At 39.2% G+C, this 24,761-nt stretch overlaps 1 protein-coding gene across 1 annotated transcript in view; it reads left to right on the top strand.

The window, feature by feature from the left end:
• slc24a4b (solute carrier family 24 member 4b) overlaps window positions 1-24,140 on the top strand; it is a 56,088-nt gene extending 31,948 nt beyond the window's left edge. The window contains exons 4-17 of the mRNA XM_053614219.1: window positions 300-374; window positions 647-731; window positions 917-1,020; window positions 4,916-4,990; window positions 5,193-5,218; window positions 5,298-5,351; window positions 6,348-6,439; window positions 8,164-8,333; window positions 10,428-10,569; window positions 16,761-16,927; window positions 17,014-17,128; window positions 18,434-18,546; window positions 19,844-19,909; window positions 21,631-24,140. Of these exons, the coding sequence (XP_053470194.1) occupies window positions 300-374; window positions 647-731; window positions 917-1,020; window positions 4,916-4,990; window positions 5,193-5,218; window positions 5,298-5,351; window positions 6,348-6,439; window positions 8,164-8,333; window positions 10,428-10,569; window positions 16,761-16,927; window positions 17,014-17,128; window positions 18,434-18,546; window positions 19,844-19,909; window positions 21,631-21,783 (1,437 nt within the window). The 3' untranslated portion in view covers window positions 21,784-24,140. The remainder of the gene's footprint in view (window positions 1-299; window positions 375-646; window positions 732-916; window positions 1,021-4,915; window positions 4,991-5,192; window positions 5,219-5,297; window positions 5,352-6,347; window positions 6,440-8,163; window positions 8,334-10,427; window positions 10,570-16,760; window positions 16,928-17,013; window positions 17,129-18,433; window positions 18,547-19,843; window positions 19,910-21,630) is intronic.
• Window positions 24,141-24,761: the final 621 nt, after the last annotated feature.

Genomic DNA, 24,761 nt, shown 5'->3' with positions numbered 1-24,761 from the left:
ACAGCGTTACAGCAGAGCAAATAGAATACATTTGATCATTTCACCTTCAAAATTTTTTTTTCTTCTTCTGTTAATCACTATCTTGTCTTTCTAATTTGCTATTTAATATTAAAATACTTCCTCTGTTGTGGTATTTATAGTTTCTAGTCTGTCTGTCTGTATTCATGTTTAAATTTAATTTACTTTTTATTATTCCATTACTTTACTACATTAAAACAGTCCTGAGTATAAGTTTTGGGAAATAAAGCCCAGAGAATGTATGAGATCTGGAGTATCCTGCTGTATGTGTGTCCTCACAGGCTCTGTATATGTTCCTGGCGCTGGCAATTGTGTGTGACGACTACTTTGTGACCTCTCTGGAGAAGCTCTGTGAGGTAAGAGCTTAAGGCCCTTTCCTCCCTAAAGACAGGACATCGGGATACTGCTGGAACATCCTATCTTATTTTAGTTTTTAAAGAAAAACTAATAGGCTCAGAGAGAGTGTGTGTGTGTGTGTGTGTGTGTGTGTGTGTGTGTGTGTGTGTGTGTGTGTGTATGTGCCTGTGTTCAGTGTCTGTAGATTGTGCTGTGTGTAGTTTGTAAATTGTATTTGTTGTGTGTGCTGTAAACTGTGGATTTGTGTGTGGGATTGGGGTGTGTTCTGCAGAAGTTGGATCTTAGTGAGGATGTAGCGGGAGCTACCTTCATGGCTGCAGGAAGCTCGGCTCCTGAACTGTTCGCATCCGTTATAGGTAAGGCAACACACACACAAAGTATTATAATACCAGAGAGGAACTAAATCTTAGCCACCTGTAGTTATACAGTATATGGCATTTTAAAGACTACACAATACAATATAAATGACACGTCCTGCCTAAATTATACCGATTTAGAGCTGAATTTACAAATAGATTTCAGATCTAATATGGATTTGCAGGTGTGTTCATTACTCACGGTGACGTTGGAGTAGGAACCATTGTCGGCTCTGCTGTCTTCAACGTCCTCTGCATTATTGGAGTGTGTGGGATTTTTGCTGGACAGGTATGTGCGTGCGTGTGTGTGTGTGTGTGTTCATGTAGATGCAGCTTAAATGCTCAACCTTGTGTATTTATTCATTTATTTATTAACCCAAATAGTTTCCAGTGACAAATAGAGCCAAGTATACATGTTTGGTTGCGCATGTGGAGGACACAGTTTTTGCAGTGTAGTGTGTGTGTGTGTGTGTGCTGTTTACTTGTGCACAGCTTACCATATTTTCCAAAATATAAGTGACAACTACATAAGTTCTTGATGCTAACCAAAAAGTCAATATTTCACGATCTTATATTTATAAGATATATATATATATATATATATATATATATATATATATATATATATATATATATATATATATATATATATATATATATATATATATATATAATATAAAAAATATATATATGTGCGTGTATGTATATATGCTATGCATCTTTCTATCGATCTGCCTATGGATATACTGGTTTAGTCTAGTTTACTGTTTGTCTCAATAGTGTTATGGTGTATTCAATGCTGTTTTGTTTCCTAAGCTTAAGCCTTTGTTACAGTGTAGATCTTAATACCGTGGTCAGGCCTTTGTAAAAAGTCATTACACAACACCTGAAATCTTGTCATTTAATTTGTAAGGAGTTTTGGTTTGTTTAGTCCTTGCTGTTGGTTTTGCTTATGCTTGCTAGCACAGCAATGGGATTTTCATTGGATTGTTGGTGCCAAGCTTTATTGTAACTTCTCCCAACTCTACAGTAACTGCTGGGGTAGCTAACCTACAATAAAAAAAAAAATCTAACAAAGATGCATATTACAGTCACACTAATAATTACAAAAGCATACATTTCATTTTGTAGTCCTGAAAATGTGGTTTGGTATCAGTAGGCTATGATGTGCTTTAATATCAGAACAGTTGAATACTACAGTACTAGTAATATATAGCTCAAATAATTTCGTTATAAGAATGGTCTCTCAGTAGTTTATTTTCTGTGCTGGTGACCTGAAAGTTGAGAGTTCAAATCTCATCCTCATGTCTGCCATAGCCTTTTTCTGATAACCGTGTTGGTGAAACCGTGATGTCGAAATCATCTGTATATTTCCATCAAATGAAAAACTTATTCAGTTCCAGGAAAATGGTGCTGGTCTGAAACTAGGAACCAGTGACATCAGGGGTTTGGGGTTGATGTCATATTTATTTATCATTATTTATTGGACTATCACTAAAAATGGACACAACCATTTTACTAGCAATTGCAATATACTGAATATCCGCTATATGGCTTATGTCAAACATAATGCTGATAAAATGTAAAATACAGGTGTGAAGAGGCACAGCTTGTAAAGTACTCCATGGTTATGTTTACACAGGTAACATACGTGATTCTCATCCTGGATAAAACCCAAGTGGGTCAGTGGATAATGTCACATGATTTGGGGCGGCTGTGGATCAGGTGGTAGAGCAGGTTGTCTACTAATCGTAGGGTTGGCGGTTCGATTCCCGGCCCATCATAGAGACTTTCCTGGAGACATTCCAGGACTCTTATTCACAATCTGCTCACACTGAACATCCTTTCAACACACTTAGTACTGATTGCCTTTACACTTCTACACCTATATGCTTTAATGATGTATAATCGCACTATCCAATATCACCCAGAAGAGGATGGAGGCTGAGGCTGGTTCCTCTAATGTTTTTTCATCGTGTTGTCCCAGGAAGTTTTCCTTGCTACGGTCGCTTCTAGCGAGCCCGTTAGGGATCTAAATCTGCATCTGGATTTCTGTCAAACTGCTTTTCTTACCCTCTCTATTGTTCAAATCGCTATACAAATACAAAAAATTGAAGTGACTTTGCTGGAGAACTGAACCAGCACTGGAAAAGTGTGTGTAAAAGCAGTGCCACGATTATTGAGTCACAGAGTCAATGTTAATCCAAAGTAAGAACCCTCAGATGCTGAGCTCTCCACTCATATATGCATTACGAGCTAAATTAAGTAGCCCTTCTTTCTCAATGCTATAATCATCCAGCGCTAACACTGAACTGAAATTCCTGTCCTTATTTGCCATCACACCGTGATTACTTTCACTGTAAAATTGCAGCAGTCGGATCAAGCGAAGGTTATAGCCTGAGGCAGTGGTGTCTCGGGAGCCTGGACTTGAAACGCAGCACAGAGACAGGAGGCCGTGCAGGAATAGATTAGGACCTGCTACAGCAGCTTGTGTGAGGAGAAAGTTCATGGTTTGTTTATGGTGTAAGTTAGTGTATGGTACACTCCTGTTTTTGTGCACAAAGTGTTTCCTTGTGGGAGGACGTTTGGGCCTCTAGGATTCATGTGTGCGCAGTGGTCTGTCTTTTGACTGCAGTGAATCCACACAAAAAGAGAGAATGTTCAGATACCTGTGTTTAGCTGTTTATTTTCATTTTCTTTTTCTTTTAAGCTGGTTTCTGCTGTGCCATATGTTTTGGACTGTAAGAAGTGTTTAATGCTATAGCTGGTGATGTGACTCATGTGATTTAGCATGTTAAGCGTTGCACTAGCCTGATTTTAATATGTCCATTTATTAGCTAGTGTTTTTATAATCAGTACTATATTCCAGCTTCCCCCTACCTACATCTCATAGCCATGCTAGTGGAGATTAGCATTTTCATACCAAAAGCTTCTTGAATTTACATTGCTATTCAACGTCTTGGTAAGGACGGACTCGGATGGATTTGTTCCGGACCTGATAAAGGGATCAAGATCAGGACTGTAGTTATTCGGGAATTACAACCTCAATTCCAAAAAAGTTGGGGCGCTGTGTTAAATGTAAATAAAAACAGAATGCAATGATTTGCAAATCTCATAAATCTCATAAACCCGTACGCTATTCACAATAGCACATGGTTTACACATTTGATCTGTTTTCTGAGGAAATGTACCATTTTAAGGAAAAAAAAAAAAAAAGGTAATTTTGAATTTGATGGCCGCAACACGTCTCAAAAAACTTGGGACGGGGCAACAAAAGGCTGGAAAAGTAAGTGTTCGTAAAAATAAACAGCTGGAGGTTAATTGGGAACAGGTCAGTAACATGATTGGGTATAAAAAGAGGATCTTAGAGAGGCGGAGTCTCTCAGGAGTAAAGACGTGTTACGGCCATCAAATTCAAAATGACTTTATTTTAAAATGGTACATTTCCTCAGTTTAAAATTTTATATTTTCTATGTTCTATTGTGAATAACATATGGGTTTATGAGATTTTCAAATCACTGCATTCTGTTTTTATTTACATTTTACACAGCATCACAACTGTTTTGGAATTGGGGTTGTACAAAACTAGAGTACACCAGTAGAGGGTACTGAAGAGCTTTTCCAGAAGTAGAACACATTATGAAAAAAAAAAAAAAAATGGTGAGATCAGTCATTATAGGTCAGAAAACCTGTTGTAGATAGTCTAGGCATGTGTTTCAGCCCCTCAGCAAACCAATTTCTACTGAACTGTGTCCTGGAAAATGGTTTGAAACTTTTGGTTTATATCAAATCCATGAGAAGAGAAAGGAATTCGGAGGAAGTAGGTGTGAAATGAACCGCTACCGGAATCTTATTTATTTATTCATTTATTTAAAAAAAAAAAAAAAAAAAACCTCTTCCTTTTCCATTCAGGTGACTGTTTCTCTTCCCCCTTGGTCTGGTGTGACTGCTGCTTTACATCCTTTGCATCCATTTAAAAAAATCATTTAAAAAAATCCATTAAGTACAGATCATGGCAGTGGTTTGGTGATTGATACCTCTGCGTGTACTATAACTCAAAATATATATTTTCATCCATGTTTACACTATGCACACCTACATACATATTTTTGAACATGATCACATGAATTTTCCTCTCTAACTGCATGGGTGTGCGTGTGTTTGTGTGTGTGTACACATGTCAGGTGGTGCTATTGACATGGTGGGCCGTGTTTCGGGACTCGCTCTACTACATCCTGTCTGTTGTGGCACTGATTGCAGTAAGTCCTGATGCAAACACAAATATAATATCTCCGTAAACACACACACATTTATTCCAGATCAGCAGTTTAGTCAGTTGACAGTATTAAGTGACTTGCATACATAATTTGAATGCATAAAACATTGTGCAGTGTCACTTTGAAATCCTTTTTTTGCTCTAATTATTTTCTAATCTTTTTCTGCTGTTTTTTTTTTGTTTAGTTTATCTATGATGAGAAGATTGTATGGTGAGTGTGTGTGTGACTCTTGTTTTCTGTTTCTGCTCATTGAAAATGGACTTTTACACACTGGTTTTTCTCTGTCCAGGTGGGAGAGCTTGGTGTTGGTGGTCATGTATATGGGATACATTCTGATCATGAAGTGAGTGTGATTTTTCTTCCATTTTGGTTACCTGTCAGTTCCCCACTCACCAGCAAGCTCTCCCCTAGCATACGACCGATACCATCTGGGGACCGTGTAGGCTAAGGTCCTTCCTCTGAGACATAGATATTTATACATATTTATCAATTGCTGCTCATGCTGCATCAAAGTTCTGTGTGTAGAAATGGATAAAAGTCCATAAACTGATGTATAAATTACAATTTCTGTACAGAATTACAATTTGACCAGCCTGGACTTGTTTAGATTGTTTACAATCTTTACAATTAAAGATTGGAAATAAACTAAGTTTGTTTACAGTGTGTGTGCGTAACTATGCGACAGTGTTCTCTTCCATTACATGACGTGTTAGTATGTCCCAGTACTTGCATACTCTTGCTACACACTCAAAAATATGTACTTTTTCTTCACAAAACGAGTACATACTTTAAGTGCATGGTATAAGTAGGAGGATTGAGACACAGCATTAGTCTGCAGTTAAGCATTGTTCAAACTGTGGGCTGTATTCAGAGCTAAGTAAATGCTTCAGAGTTCCCATGCAAAAGTAAAGAAGAAAACTTCAGATAGCAAACATGTCTTGGCTGATTGACGATGTTTGGTTGAAGAGGGGAAACTGTACATTTGGCTCATCCTTTTAATGTTTCCAATACAGTAATGAACCAGGCTTTAGGGAGTTTATATCTTTCTTCTTTTTTTGTGCTATTTTCTGTTCGTTGAGGTAGAAAACTGGAAAATGAGACAGGCCATCAACAAAACAGAACAACTGACAGAACGTTCATCGTTTTTAAATTGGTGTGAATGAAGCACAGTGCTGACCAGTTGAGAAATTGCTCAGTAGCCAGGTTCACATGTGATAAATGTGTACTCTACAAATATTAAAAAATAAATCCATGACTGTGTGTGTGTGTGTGTGTGTGTGTGTGTGTTTGTCAACACTTAATTTCCCTTCCATGTATCTCCTGTCTCTTTCTCTTTTAGATTTAACTCCACCATGCAGAATTTTTTCACTGGAAGAAGTAAGAAGAATGTTGCTAACGGGAACGCAGCGAGTGGAAACGAGTTGGAGGACGGTAATGATTGTTGTGCTTCTGTCTCTGATGACCCTTCATTACCTTTGCTGGGTTCAGGTAAGGCTAAACAGACAGGCTGATCATCGCTCTCAATTTGAATGGAGTTTAGGTCCATCTTCTAGTTCCGTAGTTCATAAGGATAATGAGATACTACTAAATCCTGTGGATTTATTAATTGAATTAAATTGAATAAAAAATATTGATTAAACTCTTTAGCTGAGCTTGAGAGAGAATGATGAACAACAGTTAAGACAGAACTAATAAAAAGTCAATACTTGCACATTTAGTTATCAATGTGTTATGATTAGAAATTTTTCACACGGTACTAATTGGCCAGTATCTCATCACTGATTATGATATCACAAAATTGTATCTTTTTTATATCTTAAGAGTTGTTCCTTGCTTGGAGCAAGTGTCATGTCGGTCATGTTTCACAGACTTTCATGGAACTGTTTGTCCAAATTAAAGAAGACCGTTGACTTTTGAATAGGACAGACTCAGGAGCACAAACACTGCCCAAAAATGCTGTTATATAACAGTGTATAACACCGTCATCGTGATGATAATGTGACGTATCCATGATAATGTAATATGTTGAATATCATAACATGCTGCATATCGGATTACAGCCACACATTTGTTTAGGTCTTGTATAAAATGAACATTGTATTTAATTTACAGTGAAATTGGGACGACACACAATAAAGAATTGATTGATAGTATTAATGTTATTCAAATAACTGATATTAGCTAAAATAGTTTTAAAATGGTAATATTTAGAAAAATAACATTGGTAATGTATAAAAATTTATTGTGTAAGGAATAAACCACGGGTGGCATGAGTGGTCAAATATGTGTATGTATGAATGGTATTCAATTCAGGCTAAATATTTCAGTTTGAGGGGAAAATAATTCTGGTTTACACAAAAAATCTGCACCCTTTTGTTTACACTTGAACCAGATCCATAAAGCACTTTGCTTTCTGTACTTAATATCTAATTAGAACATGCGTTTGATGTTTTCAGCAGGAATGTCCTCCTTTGGCCGTGCGAGTGTGTGCGAGTGTGTGCGAGTGTGTGCGAGTGTGTTTTTTACTGCAGTCTGATAAAAAGGTAATCCCTCGTGTCCTTCCTCTTCATCATCTTCTCTCTCTTTTCTTTCCTTGTGAATTCTGGCTTTTCAGCTCAATTCTGCTTTATTCGAGCCCACTAGCCTGTCTGTTTATCCGTACTAAAGCCACTCCTGCTTCTGCTTGGCCATTGTTTTCTGTCTTGTTCTGGAATAAATATCTGATTTTGTACCTTTTGAATAAATGTTGAACATTAGAGGGAATTTGAGTGTAAATGAGGTTTGCCACTGTAGCAGAAGTGTTTGTGTTTCTTGTTTCAGTTAATTGTAGCCATGTGCCGTAATTATTAATTAAAGGCACATTTACGTTCTTTTTTTTTTTTTTGCTGAAACTCATGTTGCGAATTAAAAGCTGTTCATCTCCTTGCACATCATCGTGTGCATTTCTGTGGCAACACACACAATTCTAAAATGAACACAATACTAGGTATAATCACTAGTCTTTAGCTAAACTGATTTTTAACATGATATTTCATGTGATTTTTAACCTGTCTGTTTCACGAGTATGTGTCATTTCTAACAGCGCTGAATTATAAAATGATTATATTCCTACGAATGCAGTATGTCATAACATGTGTATGCTGTACCCTGTGTAGTCAAACCTAGCAAGGCCTACACTCGAGGTTCAGTGGTCATGGTGGACGAGATCATCAATGCCAGTCCTCCAAATTACCGTTTTCCTGAGGCTGGACTTCGTGTCATGGTCACCAACCACTTTGGACCCAAAACTCGTCTGCGCATGGCCAGCCGTCTCATTATTACAGAGGTGCGCATCACATGACCGGTGTAGAGACTCTGTAAAAATTACATTTGAATATTAATGTCACAATATAAAAAGATCACAAGGAAGCAACTTCATAATTTTATGGTCAACTTTTAATGTTTGTTGGGTTTTAATTTATTTAACCATAGTCATTTATTTTGTCGATTTTACAAGCGTAGTTTGGCAGAAGGAATAGAAAAGGTGTTTTTCTGTAGATATGCAACGGTACAATGACGTCTTAAAATCATTTACATGTGGACCTTTTTGCCTTTGACGCTGAAAATATTACTGCATGATAAAACAATTAAAAATTTTATCCAAACAGTAAAATTCATACAGTCCTAATATATTTCAATCGGATAATTAAGTCTATACAGTGCCCTTCACTAATATTGGCACCCTTGGTAAATATGAGCAAAGAAGGCTGAGAAAATTTGCCTTTATTGTTTAATCTTTTGTTAAAAAAAATCACAAAAACACTCTGCTCTCATGGATATCAAACAATTGCAAACACAACACAGGTTTATCAAAAAAATATCTTTGTTAAATATAGGTGTGCCACAATTATTGGCACCCTTTTAGTCAATACTTTGTGCTGCTTCGCTTTGCCAAGATAACAGCTCTGAGTCTTCTCCTACAACGCCTGATGAGGTTGGAGAGTACATGGCAAGGGATCTGAGACCGTTCCTCCATACAGAATCTCTTCAGATCCTTCACATTTCGAGGTCCACGCTGGTGGACTCTCCTCTTCAGTTCACCCCACAGGTTTTCTATGGGGTTCAGGTCAGGGGACTGGGATGGCCATGGCAGGACCTTGTTTTCTGGTCAGTAAACCATTTTTGTGTTGATTTTGATGTATGTTTTGGATCATTGTCCTGCTGGAAGATCCAACCACGGCTCATTTTAATATTTCTGGCAGAGGCAGTCAGGTTTTTATTTAACATCTGTTGATATTTGATAGTCCATGATGCCATGAATCCTAACAAAATGTCCAGATCGTCTGGCAGAAAAACAGCCCCAAAACATTAAAGATCCACCTCCATATTTAACCGTGGGCATGAGGTACTTTTCCATATGGCTACCTCTCTGTGTGCTCCAAAACCACCTCTGGTGTTTATTACCAAAAAGCTCTATTTTGGTTTCATCTGACCATAGAACCCGATACCATTTGAAGTTCCAGTAGTGTCTGGCAAACTGAAGACGCTTGAGTTTGTTTTTGGATGGGAGTAGAGGCTTTTCTCTTGAAACACTTCCAAACATCTTGTGGTGATGTAGGTGACTTCAGATTGTAGTTTTGGAGACTTTCTGACCCCAAGACACAACTAACTTCTGCAATTCTCCAGCTGTGATCCTTGGAGATTTTTTGGCCACTCGACCCGTCCTCTTCACAGTGTGTTGAGACAAAATAGACCCACGTCCAATTCCAGGTTGATTCATAACATTTCCAGTTGACTGGAACTTCTTAATTATTGCCCTGATGGTGGAAATGGGCATTTTCAATGCTTGTGCTATTTTCTTACAGCCACTTCCCATTTTGTGAGACTCAACAACCTTTTGCTGCACATCACAGCTATATTCCTTGGTCTTACCCATTGTTATGAATGACTAAGAGAATTTGGCCTATGTGTTACCTCATATTTATACCCCTGGGAAACAGGAAGTCATGGTTGAACAATTTCCTGTTTGTAGTCCCTCAGGTGTACTAAAAAATGTAAAATGTCTATGGGAATATACTTAAAATACATCTTTCTCATATGAATTTATAGGGGTCCCAATAATTGTTGCACACCTATATTTAAGAAATATGTATGTTTTTTTTATAAACCTGTGTTGTGTTTGCAATTGTTTGATATCCATGAGAGCAAAGTACTTTTGTGAGTTTTTTGAAAAAAGATCAAAATACTAAAAGACCAAGGGTGCCAATATTAGTGGCACCCTTGGTCTTTTAGTATACTATATACTATATACTATCACGATATACTATAAATGTAGACTTTGACCCATTGCTAGTGCTTATGCAGTTTCCTTAAATCTAATTTCCTAAATAATTAGTATAATAATGTGCTAAAATAATGCTGCTTTTTTTTTTTTGCGCAGAGGCAGAAGCTGGTTCGTGGAGCGAATGGTGTTGAGGTGGCAGTGGTGGATGGAAAGAGTGACATTGAGAACGGGAATGTGCCAGAGGACAAGCCAAGTGAGGAAGAGGATGGAGAACTGACCTCACCGTTCACTATACCAAGTAAGGGAGACCTAGAGAAAAGAAAAGGGTGTGACTGTGGGTTTCCGCTGCGAAACTGGGGAAGAAATAACATTGGTAACTCATGGATGATGGTCAGTTCTGGAGAACTGAAGGCCCTTGATTAAGGCCCCTTAACCCATAACAGCACAGCTCTGTTCTTGAACTGGATTTCAGTTTATTTATAAGTCACTTTGGATAAAGCTGACTAAATTATGAATCCGTTTACTTTTATTTCAACTTTATATATATATATATATATATATATATATATATATATATATATATATATATAAAATATTGTGTGTGTGTGTGTGTATATACACACACACACACACACACGTGTACATACATTCCGGATATGAATTTTAAATGTATAAATTTATACCTAATGAACAAGCCAAAGGTGTCAGTGGCAAGGAAAAACTCCCTGGGAGGACATGAGGAAGAAACCTTGCGAGGAACCAGTCTCAAAAGCGACCCCATCCTCATCTGGGTGACACCGGATAGCGCAATTATAAATCATTTCTCTTCTTCTATAACTATAATATATAGTAAAAAAGTGCATTTGTGTGAACAGGAACTTATGAGTATGACCATCAGTGATGGAGACTTGATTGCAAATCCTTCTTAGATATTGCAGTCTTAAGGCTATCCAAGGAAGAACATCCATAGAAGTGGGTATGGATCAGGCAAGTCCTTTATCAGAATGCAAATCAGTTAAACGTTACTTACAATTGTATGTGGCATTGCTTCCATTAATACAGGTGCTACACCATTTATGCATCTTGATATTTTGTTTAGCTGATTATAATGCACTTTCAATTAAAGGTTAGTGGAAGATTCTGTATAAAGCACATGACAGACATATTTTTTTTATTTGTTTATCATATACTAAATCTGTAGCAGCATTTGCTGACTGAAAGATTAACCTAAGCGGATCCTTTCTATGTAACTTCTTAACAGCAACGATGTGACTGCAGTGCTCAATGTACTGTGTAAATGTTATGCCTTCAGTACCCATCACTGGTGTAGTTGAAAATAAAGATTAAATATTTTTGAGGTTCTTTTTAAATCAATGCTTTAGGCAGAAGCTTTTGGAGGTCATATTGAGGTCACCATTCAGCTCCAAACACATGCACACATTTTGGATTATATCTATTTGATAAACTGATATTCACATGAATAAAAAAAACCCACAGTAATGTTTCCTTGATTGGATCTATAGAAAGCTGTCAATCGTTCCTGCTTTATCGCTGAGTAAAGAATCCATTATTGTGGGAAAAGAAGACAAAAATAGGGAGTGCCACATATTCTGTTCTCTCACAGTATCTCTCTGCTGTTCTGTGTGGAAATAAATGCTAAAACAATTAAAATCTGAGTTCGCCTAAACACACACTCTCGCGTGGAAGTTGACATTTATTGAAAAATTAATTATGGATTTGCTAAATGAGATTTTAAGTGTCTGAGATAGCAGCCTCTGTTTTTAAGCCAATTTGTAAAGGAATGTAATCTTAATAATCTGGTTAATTTAGTCTTTTTGAGTGTGGCCTTTCTGTTACAAAACAAACAACAAAAAAATACACATTTTCTATTCAAAATGGTTATTAACTAAATTTTAATTTTTCAATTAAATATATTCAGCCCAAAACATTTCTTCCAAGATTCCTGTGATTCCTATCTAAATGCAAAAAAAAACAACAAACAAACAAACAAAAAACTGAGGAAAAATTGGGGTTGCGTATTAGTATTTAGAAAAAAAATTCAGAATAAACTAAATGACCCTACTGTAAATGATGTAAAAGACGTGATTAAAAATTGGTTGCTATTTTTATTTATTTATTTTTAGCTGTGCAACAGTCCTTTGTATCACCAATTCTGAGACAAAAATATTTTCAGAAATTTGAGACCAATATCTATGGCAACATTGCATTAACTGATTAAGCCAGTATTATGTTCTTTTTCAATCAATCGCTCGGTATCTCACTATGGAAAATGCCTCAGGCGCCAGTTGCACCACGTCCCTCTGAAGGACGGACCAATCACAGCTCATGACAAGGAGCCCACCCCCTGCCTATTTATAAATGACTGTGATCCCCGAAACGGCATTCTCGTTCTCTTCCCCATGAAGACTTTCCTTAAACCTAGGCTGTGCTGCTTCAATTCACAAACGTACCGTCAAGGTTGACGTTGCCGAACGCAGTGCAGTTAAAATCTGTTGTGGATTCTCTGCTCGTTACTGAGCTTCTTGACTTCGCTTTCATTAGCAGTGTCTCCTATCCCAGCTAACGTGTTAAGGCAAGCCAAGTTTACTTGATTGTCTGACTCACCATGTCTGTGTTAAAGGTCAATGCAGAGAAAGGGAAAGATGCCCCTTCATGCTCATATCCGGTGGCATGTGCATTCATGATCTTGGGTAGGGATCCGCATCTGATGTGTATTGAATGCATGGGTGTCAAGCATGCTCAGGCTGCGCTGGTGGATGTGGAAAGTTGCGGATTTTGGAAAGAAGGCTTTGGGTGGCTGCATCTTCTAAAGATGATCCATGTGTCTCTACTATCCCTCCTTTGGCTAAGGGGGTTTATGGGACCGCTCCCCCATGGGAACTTTCTTCATGGGGGGATATTATGGATTCAGAGTCCCCTGAGTCTACTTCACTTTTCGACCTGCAGCAGCTTGCAGAAGGCAATGAGGTGGAGGGATATGAGGAGGATGAGATGTTGGCTCGCCTCCTCCAAGATGAGGTGGATGATGAGGAGGATGACACTATCCTGTCTGCAGCCCAACCGTCCAGGCCCGTGAGCACTTAAAGTGGCAAATTAGCGTTGATGGTAGTGGGTTGTGACCTAGTGGAGGTTTGTAAGCGTGCGGCAGCTAAGCTTGGCATTGCCTGGCCTGTAACTCCTGGGGATCCAGGAGTTAAATGGGATATCCACGAAGGGAAAAGCCTCCCTTTTTGCCTTCCCCCAGAGAAACAACTGCTTCCCACTTTGCTGGCGTGTGTAGCAGAAATGAAACAATCATGGGAAAACCCTTTTCTCATCGTGTGCCCGTCAAAGGCTACTAGTCGCTTGATGTGAGCAAGATGGAGGGACTTGGGCTCTATAACCCTCCCATGGTTGAACAATCAGTGGCTCACCACCTGCATCCAAACAAGTGGACGACTCTCTGCCAGTCACTCCCTCCCTGGGAAACTGGAACGCTTCACCGCTTCCATGTACCAGAAAATGTATAAATCATCAGCATTGTCGATGCGGGCACTTAGGCCATCAACAATGAAGTGACATTATCAAGCAGAGTTATTGGAGGAGCTGGGCACTCAGCTGGACGCTGGCAATCCAATCCTGGTGGTCTGGGAGGAGATCTCGAACATAATAGACCTCAATCTACGCACCACACATGGTGCGGTGCAAAGCTGTGACCGTGCTAAGGCTCTGTTATGGGCAAGAGGTTGCTTTGGCTTAATCTCTCGAGCATCGGGGACAGGGAGAAATGAGATTTTGTCAGTGCTCACGTGGATTCAAGTGGGTTGTTCGGCCTTCAGAAAAAGGAAGGCGGGGCATTTGACAATTGTAATCTCTGCATGGGGATGGAAGAAAAGAGCTATAAGAGGGATTCCGGTGGGGGAAACTCAGAAGGGCTATTACTCCCATTATTTTCTAATTCCAAAGAAAGATTGGGGTTTGTGCCCAATAATGGACCTACATGCTCTAAACAAGCACTTAAGGAAGTACAAATCCAAGATATTCACAGTTGGGGCTCTCACTCGTTCGGTCTGCCGGGGCGATTGGTTCGCCGTGGTCGATCTCAAGGATGCTTACTTTAACATAAGCATCTATCCTGCGCACAGGAAATATCTTAGGTTTTCCTTTTGGAGCGACGTGTATGAATTTGTTACTCTTCCATTCAGGCTCAACCTACCTCCGCACGTTCTGCAGGTGCATAGAGATAGCGTTATCGCCTATGAGACACAAGGGTCTCAGAATATTTGCTCATCGCGGGAACGTGCGGAACGGAACACCGAGATGCTCACGTCTCATCTCACGAATCTGGGATTCAGAATCAACTATACCAAAAGCCAGCTGATTCCATCTCAGGAGATAGAGTATGCTCTCGGAGAGGAGTATATTGGCGTTTTATCAGTGCCTAGCATAAACCTGGTATTGGTCAGTACCTGTCCCCACCTGTCTGTGGTCCCGCTAGGCTTGGTAAAAATGAAAGACTTCCAACGATGGGTAGCTGTGAGACGTCTGTGTCCTTTTCGGCACCTCGCGCACAGAGTGAGAATAATCGTGTGTGATGACTCTTCATCAGTGGAGAAACCTCTGTGTATTCCAGGCAGGGGTTCTGCTGGGGAGCGTGTCTCTGAGAAAAGTACAGATGCATCCCTGACTGGCTGGGGGCTGTTTTTCAGGGCAGATTGGTAAATGGTCGCTGGATGCCGCAGCTTTGTAAACTTCACATAAATCTTTTAGAGTTGATTCTGGCCCTGAAACATTTTCTCCCATTCTTGAAATTGTTTTATGTTCTGGTCAAGACAGACAACACAATGGTGGTGGCATATCTCAATTGCCAAGGGGGAATGCATTTTTTTGTAACTGCACAATCTTTCCCACAAACTGATTGTCTGGGGCACTGCACACTTGAGCTCACTGTGTGTGATGCAAATTCCAAGGAGTCCTGAATGTAGGTTTGGATTCTGAAGTCAGTCTTTGGGTCTGGCCCATGAAGGGTTAAATATAAGTATACTCTGGTTTCCCCAGGAAGTTATAAACATTGTCCAGAGCGCTAGAGCCCCATCAATGCACTCGCTGTATGATCTTAAACGGCGTATGTTTGAGGATTGGTCTACTTGTATAGCAGTTTTTAGTGTGCGGTGAGTGATACACTTTGCTTTTTGCAAAGCTTAATAAACAATGTGAGGGCATTTTCTTCTATTAAAGTTTACCTGGCTGCTATTTCGGCTCGTCACGTAGGTTTCAAAGGAGTTTCAGTGGGACAGAATCCTCTTCTATGCCATTTTATGAAGGGACTGAAGCGTTTGAGACCAGTGTTGAAGCGGCTGGTCCCGTCAAGGCCACTTTTGAACCTCTGGATAGTGTTCATATTAAGCTCCTCTCTCTGCTTTAGTCTCAGCTAAATGAGTGGGTGAGTTACATGTCTCTTCGGTTTATCAAGCATGTCTGAATTTCAGTCCAGATGACAGCAAGGTTATGCTGCTGCCTAACCCAGCTTTCATTCCCAAAGTCAGTGATTCAGCTTATATCTGCTCTGCTTTGGAGTTGCATGCCTTTTACCCCCTCCTTTTTCTTCAAAGGAGGAGCAAAAATTGCACACTTTGTGTCCTGTAAGAGTGTTACACTATTACGTAAACGGGACACGATCGTTCAGGAGGAATGATCAGTTGTTTGTTTCATGGGCCACTCAATGTTAGGGTAAGCCGATCTCCTTGCAGCACCTTTCCCATTGGATGGTGGAGGAAATTCAATTGGTCTATACATCTAGGGGTCTTCATTCCCTGGTGGGCTTAAGGGCTCATTCTACAAGGGGTATGGCTACGTAATGGGCATTGTTCAAGGTAATTTTGGTGGGAGATATTTGTGCGGTGGCAAGCTTAGCTCCCCCTCATACATTTATCAGATTTTACTGTCTTTGTCACTACACCGTCTATGGCTCATGCAGTTCTTAAAGTTGGCTCTTTGGAGAATTGAAAGGTTATGTTACTTTCTTGCCGGGTCTGTTCGGCGGCTTCAGGAAGCGTGCGTTACGGGAATTGGCTATATCATTCCCATAGTGAGATACTGAGTGATTGTTTGAAAGAGAAGGTTGGGTACAAGAAGCCCTGCTAATAAAGCATTCACAGTGTGTTCTGTAGGAAAACTTTATTAATGTATGTGATACTAGCAAAGCAGTCACTCTGTAAAATGCTAGTGGTGCAAATCACTCAGTTATAATCGTGTATGCGCTTGTGAGTGAACGGAGCTCAATTTTATAAGTTGCGTACTTGTGCTCTTTTTAGATGGCTATGAGGTTGGCGGGATTTGAAATCAAGGTATCTTGACCGCAGCACAACTTTTTTGACAGCTGCACCAGTTGGAACTGCCAGTGTTGGATCAGAGTCGTTTATTGCTTCGTTGTTCATGTAGGATCTGTTATTGAGGTGTGTTTGTGTACGTACGTGTGTGTGTGTTTAGAGGGCTGCATGAACAAGACAAAATGGCTGATCTCATGGCCTCTGCTGCTTCTGCTGTTCTTCACTATCCCAAACTGTGCCAGACCTCGCTGGGAGAAGTACTTCATGCTGTCCTTCATCCTCTCGACTGTCTGGATCGCAGTCTTCTCCTACTTTATGGTGTGGATGGTAAGTGTGCAATAGACGCCTTTTCAATTTCATCTTTTATCATAGTTCCTTGTTTTGTTGACCTCCTAGCTTACGTGCTGTTTTAGGTGACCATCATCGGGTACACGCTCGGCATTCCAGATGTTATCATGGGCATCACGTTTCTGGCAGCTGGCACTAGTGTTCCGGATTGCATTGCCAGCTTGATTGTTGCTCGCCAAGGTTCGTCTCAGCTATTCAAATATCACGTTTAGTGTTTTTTGGAGAGGTTTTTGTTATGATTCCCAACTTGTGAACAAGTTCCCGAGCTCTGGCAAATTATAGGTTTACATGAATGCGCTTCTTCTAATACAATATCAGTTCTATAGTAACAAGTCATTCACAGGGACTTGCATGGTGGTACTCTACATTATCTAAGCCTATTATTCAACAGATTAGTCTATATATGAACTCAGACATGCTATTCAAACCTTATTAAGCAGTGCCCAATCCTCAAAATTAAACCCTCTCAGAAATCCTTTCAGATTAGCCCTGTTACTTAGCTTGAATTCAGCATTCTGTACAGCAGTCTGTATGGCTCAAAATCAGCTGAGGCTTTGTCAGTTTAGCTCAGTTTAGCTATCTGGCAAGCTAGATCATAAATACGTAAATATGACTTAAAAATCCTTGTGTAAACCGACTCCTGTTCGATTAGCTCGTTAGGGAGATAGTACTAGCCGAGGAGATTGTCAGCATTATTAAACAAAACTCCTTGAATTCTGCCTACTTTGCTCATGTTAGCTGGCTGGCTAGCATTAGCTGTGAAGATTTGTGAATTTCTGAATAGTGCTCGAAATCCTCTCAGAATTGCTGTCGGCTTAGCTCATGTTAGCTAACAAAACATATAAAAATGTACACGGCAATGACTTTCATTCTGCTAACTGAAGACATTTGAGTCGTTGCTTCATTTCTATTTTGTATAAAGCTAGACTTTAAAGGAAGAACTTCTGGCTGCTCTGTCGTATGTGGAACTGACTTCCCTGCCGAAATAAAAACAATAGAAATTCTGATGGTTTCTACTACAAATACCATTACAAACCATCAGCTAACCATTGAAACCATTACCATTATTGGTCCTTAATGGTATCCATTAGACATAACATGCCACCAATAGAAGGCAACAAATTACCAGTAGAGACCTTCAGGGACTATTACAGTTTCCATTAAACCCAATGCAATTCCCATTATAACCAATACAACCATTACAAATTCTGTGAGGGTTTCTATTGATTTTATTCAGCAGGGTTGACCAAAAAAACAGCACAACTCGCATTAAATACAATATAAATAAAAAAGGACAAACGTATAGGATTTACTATGTGGGTATCTGTTGTTGTTGTTGTTATTTACTTTCTTTTTTTTAAAAAATGATTTTGTATGTGTTTCAGTCACATTTATTTACGTAAGCACTATGTCCTTGACTATGGCTGTGCAGACTGGTTGTGTGACGTGTGTGTGTGTGTGTGTGTGTGCGCGCGCGCGCTGCAGGTCTGGGCGACATGGCTGTGTCTAACAGCATCGGCAGTAACGTGTTTGACATCCTGGTGGGGCTCGGATTGCCGTGGGCTCTGCAGACGATGGCCATCAACTACGGCTCAGTGGTAAAATCATCCACTTTGTGATCGCTTAAACTGGTCTCGGGTCATTAACTGTAATGTGGCACAGCTTTTGGGCTGATATTGGAATATAGTGTTTTTATAGAGGCTTTATGTTCAATGCTTAGCAATGTTCTGTCCCGCTGAGTTAGGATGTGTCTTCACATTTGTTTAAAAGCCCTCAATATATTCATCTCAGTGATCAACATAAACAATGCTGAGCACTGCCCATGCTCTGGGATCTTCCTGATATGGCAGGGATATGAAATGAGATGTGGAGGAAATGGGACATGACTAACATCACTTTTGTTTTTTTTGTTTTTTAAAAACACTGATTTCATCTTGTTTCTTATAGTGCTGTGGTTCACTAAAAATCTACAAACCACCAGGAGCCCGTGATTTCATGTTTTATTTATTTATTTATTTTATTTTAAATAAGCATAACGATGTTGATCAGTATTAAGTAGAGTCAGAGTTATTGTTTTATTTATAGTTATTATAATAGTGGGGGTGCACGGTGGCCTAGTGGTTAGAATTTTTGCTTGCACCTCTGGGGTTGGGGTTTGAATCCCACCTTCGCCATGTGTGTGAACTTTGCATGTTCTTCAGGGGTTTCCTCCGGGTACTCTGGTTTCCTCCCCCAGTCCAAAGACTTGCGTTGTAGGGATTACCAAATTGTCCATGGTGTGTGAAAAGGTGCGTGTGTAATTGTGCCCTGCGATGGGCTGGCACCTCGTCCATAGTGTCCCCTGGCTTGTGCCCCAAGTTCCCTGGGATAGGCTCCAGGCTCCATGTGTAGGATAAGAGGTTCACAAAATTGGATGAATGGATAATTATAATCCTACCAGGTTTGAATACTGTCTGTGTGCAGTTTCTGTGCATGTTCTCCGCATGTATTTCCACTGGGTTCTCCGGTTTCTTCCAACATCCCAAAAAAAGGCATTAAGTGGACTGGCTAAGATAAATTCCCCCTAGGTGTGACTGAGTATATGAGATCCAGTGTGTATTCCTGTGGCGTGTATCCCAGTGTTCCTAGGATAGACTCCAAATCCACCATGACCCTGACCAGGATAAAACGCTTACTGACAATGAATGTATAAATGAAGTCTTGGTGTGATTGTTATAAAGTGGGGTTTGATTAAATTTAAAATTTTAAACTGCTAGGAGGTCTTTGGCTGCAAACATTTTGCATAAAATAAACTGAGCTTTTTGCATAAACACCATTTACACTCACATCAGGAATGTTTGGTGTGGTTCCTCTCAGGAGGTGTCTTAACCTGGTCTTTTCTGCTCTCTCATTCAGGTGATGATAAACAGTCGAGGGTTAGTGTACTCTGTTGTGCTGCTGCTTGGCTCCGTCGCTCTCACTGTGGGTGTGATTTTACACACACACACACACACACACACACACACACACACACACACACACACACCAAAACAAAGTTGCTTTTGCTGACTTGGCTAAAAAGATGCTTTATTGAAGCTTGAAGTTGTCTTAGTGTCCACAAATGAACATGTAAACAGACTTTATTAGCTCTCATAAGACACTGCTGCAGTTGTCAAGTGCAATCAATCTCTGGCTGAAAGAACAGTACGCTTAGTACTTACTCTTCAAATAAGTGTGTAGCTGCTATTATATGAAAGTCCCAGGGAATACAGTTTATAGTGCAAACCCGAGTGTTCTATTAAACATTCAGGAAAGCTCGAATGAGGGGGGAAAAAAGTTAGAAATATGATCAAATGCGGAGTTTCCAGATCAGAGTTCTGAAGTCTAATCACCATGCTTGATTAACAGTCTGTGATTGATGAGGGTGACACTTACTCTGCTTATGTTAGCTTAGCCATGTCAACCATACAATGTGAACCCTTTAGAATTTTCTATATTTCTGCATAAATAAGACCTGTAATATCATTATATATTCACACAAGTACTAAAAGTAGATAAAGAGAACTCAATTAAACAAATGAGACAAAAATATTATACTTGGTCATTTATTTATTGAGGAAAATGATCCAATATTACACATCTGTGAGTGGCAAAAGTATGTGAACCTCTCAGTGCTTTCAGTATCTGGTGTGACCCCCTTGTGCAGCAATAACTACAACTAAACATGTCCAGTAACTGTTGATCAGTCCTGCACATCGGCTTGGAGGAATTTTAACCCGTTCCTCAGTACAGAACTCTGGGATGTTCATGTGTTTCCTCACATGAACTGCTTGCTTCAGGTCCTTCCACAACATTTCTATTGGTTTACGGAGGTGGCCATTGCAGTCTGATGATCGTTTAGGTCTTATTTATGCAGAAATGTAGAAAATTCTAAAGGGTTCACAAGCATTCAAGCAACACTGTACACAGCATATTTCTTTATTGTAAAATATATTTTGCTTGTACTTGTATGGCTTGTATTTTGTATATTATCTCCATTAGCAAAGGCTTATAATCAGTGGATAAAAAACCATGTTGATATTTAACAAAGGAAAACATTGTTGACAGGGTGACACTTTAACATTTATTTAACATTTATGGAAGGAGTCTCCAGTGACAGAGCTTTGTAACGGTCAGTAAGTTTGCTGCCATGGGAACATCTTCAGGACATAGGAATTTGTGCTTTCCAGATTCTTGATAAACATGATGAGCTGCATGTTTAATTTTTTAATTTTTTTTTTTGGGTCATATTCAAGAGAGAAAGAAAAACAAAGATGTTGATGAGGGATTTACTGTAATCAACTTTGTGGTGGTAACAGTCTTATAATTTGCATCAGGCCTCATCACACCATCTCATCATGTGTTCTTTTTTGGTAACAGCATTTCCAGGAGTGTTTTATTCATTGTTCTTTATATTGACACATTAAAACGACAATTTTTGTATCTGCACATTGTCCTCAGTGTTTGTTTATTTATTTATTTATTTATTTATTTTATCTTGCTTGCCTCCTAGTTTGAGTCCTGATTGGTCCTCAGCTAAAAAAAATAAAACCCTTCTCTAACTCAGTGTTTTTTTTAATTAAAGTGTGAAAGTAGCCTAGACCCATTTTAATTAAGAATGTTGAGTTTAACTATCTATCTTTTATGTGACTGTTTGTGTTTAGATCTTGGGCATCCACATCAACAAGTGGAAGTTGGACTTTAAGCTGGGTGTGTACGTGCTGGTCCTGTACGCCATCTTCCTCTGCTTCTCCATCATGATAGAGTACAACGTGTTCACCTTCGTCAACCTGCCCATGTGTCAGGAAGACCATTAGAACCCACACAATCCTCCATATCTTGCTAATGTTCACCTCCATCCTGTTGTCATTCTTGATATTCCTTTCTCAACCCTTATCCAAACGCACTCTCTCTCTCGCTCTCTCTCCCTCTCTCTCCCTCTCTCCTGCTGGTCTTCCACTGTAGTGTCAAAACCACCATTACCTCAAAGTGGACTAGGATGTCATTCTTTATCTTGCAGTAAGTTAGAGATGTTCTCTCAATGGCAGCAGTCCACAGTGTTTGGTGTTTCTCTGGTGACCAGGAGCTTGTCAAACAATTCCCCAAACCCTCAATCATGAAAAAATTCTCTCCATGATCCAAGAGGAGTATCTTCTTGTTGGCAGCTCTTCTTTAAAAAGAAAAAAAAAAGGGAAAGGACACCTTTCATGTTGCAGAGTGGATCTGTCAGATACAGATTGTGTGGGCTTTGTCCTACATAAACTCACCTTTTTTCCATGTTATATATTGTTTATTATTTATTAATTATTAATTTATTGGCACTATTTAATAAATTTTTTTAACGCACGTCACTCATTGGACTATGTGCATGTTTTTCTATTTTGCAGCACTATGTGAAAATAGTTTTGTTGAAATTTTTTGTAATACAAATTCAAAATGAGATAGAGAGGAAAATCAGACAGATAAGATCTGGACCACTCTTGGGTTATGTGTTGTCCTTTTAAAAATGAAAATGCTCCCTATTGAATCTAGGGAACTGCAGGAATGTGGAAATGCTTTCTCAGTTAAGTGTCATCTCATCGAACAGATTTTTTTTGTCAGTCACAGAAGTTCCTGGAAGGTCATATTGTGAGATCTGTGTATAATTGGTGTGAGTATGTGTGTTCAGTTTTGAGCAGGAGGTGGAGGATCCTAGGCTGGATCTTAACCTTTATTTTATCTCCTAGCAGATATGGGCTTGCGCTACTCTGAAGCCCGGAAGTGGCGGATGATTGCGTTCTTTTAACAACTTTCCATGTAGATACTTGCACTTTAAAAGAAGCGTCTAAACAAGAACTCTCTCATCAGTGTATCTTGCTTCCTTCTGTGAGTGTTAAAAAGACTGTAGAAAGATTATGCGATGTTTTTAGGGACGATGACGCTCTTTGAGCACAGATGCCGAAAGCACATCCCGTCTCCATCCGCAGTGCATGATGGGACAACTCAGTGACCCTCAACCAAACCCAGACCAGCAGCAGTGAACAAAAACTGATGACTCCCCCCTACCCCTCATATTGCAACAACACAACACAAAACCGAGCACCACTTTTGAAAAGCATGTCTAATTTTTGTGTGATGGTTGCTGAACAATATGCAATCTCAACATGAGCATCGCTTTCATGTCTTAGCATGAAGGATAAACATGAAACGCTTTTCATCAGGATGCTCGATTTAGTAGCTGTTTAGGATTGAGAAAGAAGTGCTGGGTGGAGGCACTATGCAAGGAGGACGGGCATTATAGTTCCCATCTTTCCCATTCGTGAAAGACTTGAATTGTTGTCCCTCCACTTCTCCAACATGAGACATGATGAGACTGTAAGATGTGTTTTTTTTTTTTGTTTGTTTTTGTTTTTTTGTAGTTCTGAAGCTGCTATCTATGAATGGGAGGACATGACCTCACTCACACTGTTGTAATACATGTACTCTTCCTTCCCAGAGACTCAGATACTTTAATGTTTGAATGGCAGCTTGCATGGGGTTTAATTTAATGGGCAGGGAAAAATTTCTCTAGTGCCATTTTCTACACTTAGATAATGATGATGCTGAATTCTCAGCTGTCTCTGACTTTTCTTTGACTCTTTATTTTGAATGAAAATCTCTTTTCTCTTAAAAGAACATGTTTGAGAGCAAAGAATTTAGTTGATCTGTTGAGACTGAAAATGGAAATGTACCAGTTTTTTGGTGTGGTTGGATCTGTAAGTGTCCATAATCACATGTCCTTTTGATGTTCTCTTGTACTGTTACACACAAATATACACATGCATACTTATACACAAGGCATACTTAATACATTTTTCAAAAAGTAGATTGTGTTGTGAGTGCATATTAAAGACTGTGTATAAAGAAGCACACAACACATTTCATATGATTCATATGATCATATGGAACATTGAGGGGGATTTAATTGCAGTTCAGAATAACTGAACGTGACCCTATGCACTGTGAGCTCAACATGATGTGGGATTTTGTGTCTCAATTCTGAAAATGATCATTAAAAAGAAATGAATATGTATAAATTTAATGTAGACTTAGATACCATTAACATCTGTTTAACTTCAATGAATGTATTGTCTTGTTATAATTGACATTATGCATTTTACTGTAAAGCAATAACATTAAAAAAAAATTGAAATGAGTCATGTACATTTGTCATATTTCAACGATTTCAAATGGGAAGTTGTTCAGATTAAATTCTGCTGTTTATACCCATGTCAGAGTGCGGTGATGTGATGTGATGTTTTAAGCGTCTCAACTTGTGATGTCACTGAGCGCACATCCTGTATCTGTATGCAGTGCATTATGGGACCTCTCTTTTTCTTAAGGTTTAGAGCTGAAACCGTGATTTCTCATTAGAAAGTATTTTTCCTTCATCTCGGATCTGGTGAGTGGTTCCTCCTGAGGACCAAAGCTTTAATCAGCTCCTCTATCAGTACCCTACTGCTTTTCACTCGGATGTGAACCTGATTTTTGATTTTTATCCGACCACTGAGGTGTTCAACTTTTTTTGGTCCGCCTTAGGTTTTGTTGATGCAGGGCAATAGTTAAGTCAATATTAATACATTGAGTCTATCCTGAAATGTTTTTATGCTGCATCTTAACTATAAAAATAAAATGTGCTTTTAAAAAATTACTGAAATTAATTGTGTGCAGTAAGGATGTGTGATATGTAAGGAGGAACACATTACATGAACAATGCATTTTAAGAAAATCATCCAAGATTTTGTTTGTGTGATGCTGACTGACACAACGCAGTTAT

Source organism: Ictalurus furcatus, chromosome 25 (assembly GCF_023375685.1).
Source record: "Ictalurus furcatus strain D&B chromosome 25, Billie_1.0, whole genome shotgun sequence".
NCBI classification, from domain to species: Eukaryota; Metazoa; Chordata; class Actinopteri; order Siluriformes; family Ictaluridae; genus Ictalurus; species Ictalurus furcatus.
This window is presented reverse-complemented; position numbering and strand designations above follow the sequence as displayed.